General features: G+C 52.9%; 1 protein-coding gene and 1 long non-coding RNA gene across 2 annotated transcripts; both read right to left on the bottom strand.

Annotated features, from left to right (window-relative positions):
* Nucleotides 1–443: 443 nt before the first annotated feature.
* LOC107183118 lies at nucleotides 444–1,357 on the bottom strand. Its single transcript, XR_001513890.1, has 2 exons — nucleotides 982–1,357; nucleotides 444–855 (listed from the first exon to the last, which is right to left on the bottom strand). It is a non-coding gene; the product is annotated as an uncharacterized LOC107183118 (long non-coding RNA).
* A 585-nt stretch (nucleotides 1,358–1,942) lies between these two features.
* Nucleotides 1,943–5,666, bottom strand: VAMP8 (vesicle associated membrane protein 8). The gene is made up of 3 exons (XM_006763996.2): nucleotides 5,561–5,666; nucleotides 3,581–3,739; nucleotides 1,943–2,363 (listed from the first exon to the last, which is right to left on the bottom strand). The coding sequence occupies exons 1-3, from the start codon at nucleotides 5,561–5,563 to the stop codon at nucleotides 2,220–2,222; spliced, it is 306 nt and encodes a 101-aa protein (XP_006764059.1). The 5' UTR covers nucleotides 5,564–5,666; the 3' UTR covers nucleotides 1,943–2,219.
* Between the last annotated feature and the right edge of the window lie 343 nt (nucleotides 5,667–6,009).

Below are 6,009 nucleotides of genomic sequence, written 5' to 3' on the forward strand. Positions count from 1 at the left end.
AGCCGAGACCAAGTTCAAATTAAATCGAAAGCAGAAGGCTGCGGGCGACCCGGTCCATAGGGCGCCTCCTCCTGGGCCAGCGGACCCAGCTTCGGAGGACTCCCCAGCCTCTTGCACTGGGGCTGAGTTTGAGTAGCGGGGCACCAGGTCTGCACGCTGGCCACACCTCGGCCCTGGAGCCGGCTCTGGGAGGCATCTCTGGGACTGCCTCCAAGATCAGGTAGACGGGGCTTAGCTGGATGGCATGATGCATTCATTCTAGGGGGGACTGTAGGAGCACCATTGTCAGGCACTGTGCTAGGTGTCTCCAGGGTCTTCACCACTGTGGTGCATGTATCTCACCCATAACCATAAACAGACCCCCTCCCCAAAGTTTTGTAGTTTTTAAAAATATGTTTACTGATTGGTTGATTTGAAAGACAGAGAGAGACACCAATTTGTCATTCCACTTGTTTATGCATTCATTAGCTGGTTCTGCATTCATTTGCTCTGACTGGGATCGAAACCCCCCCAGCCCCCCCGCAACCCTGGCATATGAGGACAACTGAGCTACCCGGCCAGCGCCCAAAGTTTCAAAACTAAAGAAAGTTTATTCACAGGAAGCATTGTGCATGCACTACCGTACATTTTAAAATGCTCAAGTGTATGTTAGGAGAATTTCACCTCAATTGAAAAAGAAAACAGACCATCATGGAGAAGGTGCAGCTCTAGCTTTTCTGTATTTCCCCGGGAGGGCAAGTGCAGCCCTGCCCTGATGTGATCCTGCTCCCCAGAGGCTGTGCGAGGCTGGTGGCTTACTGCCCCTCCAGCGCCCTCCTGAAGGTGAATCTTCCCGTCTGTGCCCTCTCCTCATAGCTGCAAAGAAGTCAACAGCCACCTTTTCACCCCAGCCCATACCACCCTCAACATATTAAATGTGGCCCCTCTTGAGGAAGGGGTTGAGGGCTTCCTCCCTGGGGTTGAGCCCCTGTGAGCACAGACCTGACCCTCATCCTGGACAGTCTGGGTCCCAAGAAAGAGGTTTCAGCCAAGTTCCTTGTCCCTGGAGACTAGGAGGGGCCTGAGGAGACAGAGGATGGACATGGTTGTGGCAAAGATTACCAATGAGTCTCTTCTGTGCTTTCCTCCTCCCTCCCCAAAACAGGTTAGCTTCCATTTTGGAAAGCCTATGAGGGCAACAGGGACAGAGAGCAAGAACTCTTCCCCTAAACCAAGGCAGACTGGGCACTGGAAAGAGCAAAGAGTGACAATGACGATGGAACCTGGTGGGGAGGAGGGAGGCTCAAAGACAGAGTCCCATTGTACATGGAGGGGAAGGAGGGCCATAAGCCCTGTCCTGTGATACTGACTGTGCTCAGCCACGGGATCTGGGGGAGAGATGCTCGCCCCCTTAAGGTCAGCTGAGACCCGGAGTCCCTGCTCAGTCCCAGAAGGACAGGAGCAGACAAAAGACAAATAGAATTTGCAAAACCACAAGAGAAGGAAAAGCAGTCCAGTTCCTCGCAACCCTGCTCTAGACTACAACAGGGCCACAGAACAGAAATGGCAATGATGGGAGAGGCAGATGGCCCTTAACCAGGGTCCTGGGTGCTCGGCCCAGGGAGGCCTCATGTCGCGGTTAATGCTTCCAGCAGAACAGTAATCCAGTGACATGGCAAGGCCCACGAGGGACACTTAGCAGTCTGGCCCACCACCCTACACCGCTGTGAAGGTTTTGAAATTTCCATGTGCCAAGGCTCCCAGAAAAGTTTTGTTCTTGAGACCTGTGACAATGAACGGAAGAAGGGGGAATAAAGAAAAACAGGGAGGCTTCAACTTTCTTCTCCAAACATGCACTCTCCACCCCTCCCACAACTCAGGCCACAAATGGGAGAATCCAGGGCGTGCTCAGGGAGAGAAGGGCCCAAGGCCGAATGCAAGAGGAGAAAGCACCTCACAAACGTAGGGATCCTGAAGGGTCTTTATTGCCTACCAGCCACCATCAGTGTCCCAGCCTCATGCTGGGCTCTCCCCTGAGGACCTGGGGAATGTGGCCACAGTCCAGCTCTCTCCTTCCAGGGGATCAAGGTACTTCCTGGGGCAGACAACGTAGCAGAGGGCCTCAGAGTGAGGGGCAGAGGGCTGAGCAGCATTCCCTGTGGAGAAGGACGGGAGAGGGGGCCCTTCTTGACGCCCACCATGGAGGGATGTCTCGAAGAGGAGGGCAGGGCGGTGTCATCCTAAGAGGGAATGACACCAGAGGCAAAGAGCACAATGAAGAGGATGATGATAAAAACAATCACACAGATGAGGACAATCATCTTCACGTTCTTCCACCAGAACTTCCGAGCCACCTTCTGCGATGTTGTCTTGAAGTGCTCAGACTGTAGGGAATAAGGTAGAGTGATTCAGTTCCTCCTCCCACTGGAACAATAGTACAAATACAGGCCCCCACGCCATACACCTACATATTTAAGTGATAAGCTGAAGTAACAGACTGCTAAATAGAAAATGTCCTGTCCTCCTACCTTGACAAACATACCTTCATAACCCTCTGGTGGGCCAAGTTTAAATTTAGAAATCTTGGACTCCCCCTGGCCACCTGCCTACCCCCTTCTCTTCTTACCCCTGCACTGTCATGCACATGGTGGGGACTTTCACACATGCTCACACCCAGGGGTGTGACACTGGCAGAGCAATCCACCCCTTAGGAGGGTAGACACTGGGGCCAAGGAGAACAGAGTCAGGTTCCATGATTCCTGGCCTCCTGGGGACTGCTGAAGTTGGAGGAGAGGGGCCAGGGCGATATGGTGGTTGGAAGTGAGGGAACATGCTTTCTCTCCAACCTGGGGTTGCAGTAACTAAGTTTCATGCTCCCCAGGTTAGGCTGTGGAAAGCAGCACTAAGTCCCAAGGAGACAACAGAGCTGTGCCCAAGATTACACATAGGACTCAGAAAGCCCCAGCCTGTCGGTCCCCTTGGACGAGGAACTTAGGCTCCAGCCTTTGCAGAACTTTAGAGGAACTCCCTTCCTGAGCACCTGGCTGGAGACAAAGAAGAATGAGGTCAAGCAGATGTGTGGGAGATGTTATTCTAGCCTTCAGCTCACACAGGACCCCATCAGAGAATGTCACTGCCCTTCCCAGCTTCTTTTTAAAGCTGACTCAGCAAGACTCTAGCAGTTTTCACCCCCTGCCTCATAACTCCCGGAGAAGGCCAGAGGGCCTTAAGAGGACTTTCCAAAGCCAATATTTTGCCCTGGGGAGGTCAGGTTCAAATGACTGCCAAGGGCAGCTTTCAAAAGGAAAATCAACTTCGCAGAAGAGAAGCCGAAGAGTGCCTACCTAGATTCTTAGAAAACGCCTCCATGGGTCAGCCCCCACCCACCAACCCCGGTCATTGGACCTATTCCCTGGGCCCGTGCCAATCAGTGGAGTAGAAGGGGATCAGAAGCGAGGACTCGGCTAACATCAATTCCCAAAACAGGTGAAGAGGCAGACTTCCCTCCTGTTCATTTTGCTCCCAACACCACCAACCCCCAAATTCCCAAAGATCCTCCCTCCCTCTCTTCCTCTTGTCCCCAGTGGGCTCCCCATCTCACTGTGGCTTCCAGATCCTCTGTCTTGTTGCGAAGGTGGTCCAGGTTTTCTCCTCGGGCCAGGATCCGCTCCACATTCTGGGTCATAATATTCTTGACTCCCTCCACCTCACTCTGGAGGTTCCGCACGCGGTCATTTCCTTCACCTCCACTGGCCTCCTCCTAGGCAGCAACGCAGGGGTTAATTAAGCCAAGTGGCAGAGGAACTGAGACGCAGCATGGAGGCCAGAGGAGGGGCATGTCTAAGGTGGACTTTAGCTTTTGGCCATGCTTGAGTTGTTTACAAACAGAATGTTTTCAGGTTCTCAGGGCCTCTGCCAATGAAAAGAAGCACACCACGGAATCCCTCTCTACTACTCCCTTGCTCCTCAAAGAAGGTCAGAGAAGACAGCTGAGCTGGCATTGCAAAATGCAAAACCCCACCATTTACCAATTCCCAGATCCTACAGTGTCCTCATTAAAAACGTCTGTGCTGGCCCTAACTAGTGTTCAGTGGTTAGAGCAGGGGTGGGCAAACTTTTTGACTCGAGGGCTACAGTGGGTTCTTAAACTGGACCAGAGGGCCGGAACAAAAGCATGGATGGAGTGTTTGTGTGAACTAATATAAATTCAAAGTAAACATCATTACATAAAAGGGTATGGTCTTTTTTTTTTTTTTTAGTTTTACTCATTTCAAACGGGCCGGATCCGGCCCGCGGGCCATAGTTTCCCCACAGCTGGGTTAGAGCATCAGCCCAAGGACTGAAGGGTCCCAGGTTCAATTCTAGTAAAGGGCATGCACCTTAGTTGCAGGCTCAATCCCCTGACCCCATCAGGGAGCGTGTGGGAGGCAACCAATCAATGTTGGTTGCTCTCACATCGATGTTTCTCTCTGTGTCTAAACCCCTCCCTTCCATTCTCTCTAAAAATCAATGGAAAAAAAAATATCGTCTGGTGAGGATTAACAACAACAATAAAAAATGTCTGCGCTGGCCAGTAGAACACCCTCACCTGGCACAACCCTCCCTCTCTCCACGGGGGGGGCAGCTGGAGAGCTGTTCTGGCCCCTTCCTCCTGGGCAGTCCAACTGCTGTGACCCAGAACGCCAGCAGCCAGGCTCCAAGTTCCTCACAAGGCCCATGACAGCAAGCCGTTGGGCCACAACTTCTGCTTCTCCCCGATCCCCCATTTAGCGCCATGTGCAAGCGTGTCAAACTTGCGGCCGGCGGGCCACATGCCTTGTTTATTTGGCCCCTGTTAGCCTTTGAGTTTGACATGCTTGTACAGGAACCAAACAATCACCAGTTAAATTGATATTAAGTAAAAACAGCAGCCTGGGCACTGGGGGAAATGGAGGGCAAGTCCTCCCTGCTTAATGCCTCACCCCCAGGCTTCACGATAATTTTTTGAACAAGGAAGAGAAAATGTTATTAAGCTCCTCCCTCCCCAGACCCACTGGATCTCCAAAAACAGGGCAGGGTGTGGATCCACAGTAGATTATCTCAGAGAACCAACTTCTGGTTCTTTTACGAACTCTTAGTTCTTCCTTATGTTTATAAAGAGGGGGCCAACTCCTTGGACTCAGAGAGACAAATTCTTTGGGTTTCTCTATAGGATAAAGTGAAAGGCAGAGGGGGGAGCTGAGCTGGAATGTACACTGGGAAACAGCAGCGCTGCCCAGGAATGTCACATCACCTGCTGGGGCGGGGTGGGAGGGTGGCGGGAACTGGGGGAGGAGATGAAGGGCCCTTCAGGCAACTCCTTGCCTGGAATTCGCATTCCTCACTCCCACCGAGGCCCAGCTCTAGGCCCAGCCGGCACTGAGGTCGGGGGGAGGAGGGGAGTAAAGGGGCAGGAACACGACTTCGGCAGCTCAGAGCTATTTGCAGTTAGTTGTCAGCGCTGGCCCAGCCCTCTAACTTGCCACCTTCTCAGCTTTCCTGATGCCCAGACCCCTCTGGCTTGTCTTTAAATCACCCCCTTCCTAGTTCCCAGCTCACTCACCATGTCTCAGCAGCTCAGGCCAGTCAGCAGCAGAACTCGCCTAGTCCGTCTCCTCCGAGGGCGGCCCTGAGTTCACTTCCTGCTCCAAGTTTCAGCCCGCCTCCCCTCCTCCCCACCTGACAGCCCGAGCGGCTCCAGCCACACCTCACGCAGGTTCCTCCAGGTAGGCGGGCACCCTCCTCTGCCCTCCCAGTCTCCTCCCAAACCCAGGCTCAGGCTTAAAGCAACAAGACTCCCCGGCACCCAGAGTCTTCTAACTTGTCAGGAATCAGAAAAGAAAGAGGAAGCAGCCCGCCCAGGTTTCCTAAAGCTGTACCGCTGATCCAGAGAGGGCAGCCGGCTTCTATCTATGTCCAAATATCTGACTCCAGTTTGTAGAGATTGAAATAAAACTGGGATGGGACAGTAAGCCCCCTGCCAGGCCTGGTTCGCATGAAAGCAGAAAGCAG

Source organism: Myotis davidii, unplaced genomic scaffold (genome assembly GCF_000327345.1).
Source record: "Myotis davidii unplaced genomic scaffold, ASM32734v1 scaffold339, whole genome shotgun sequence".
NCBI lineage: Eukaryota > Metazoa > Chordata > Mammalia > Chiroptera > Vespertilionidae > Myotis > Myotis davidii.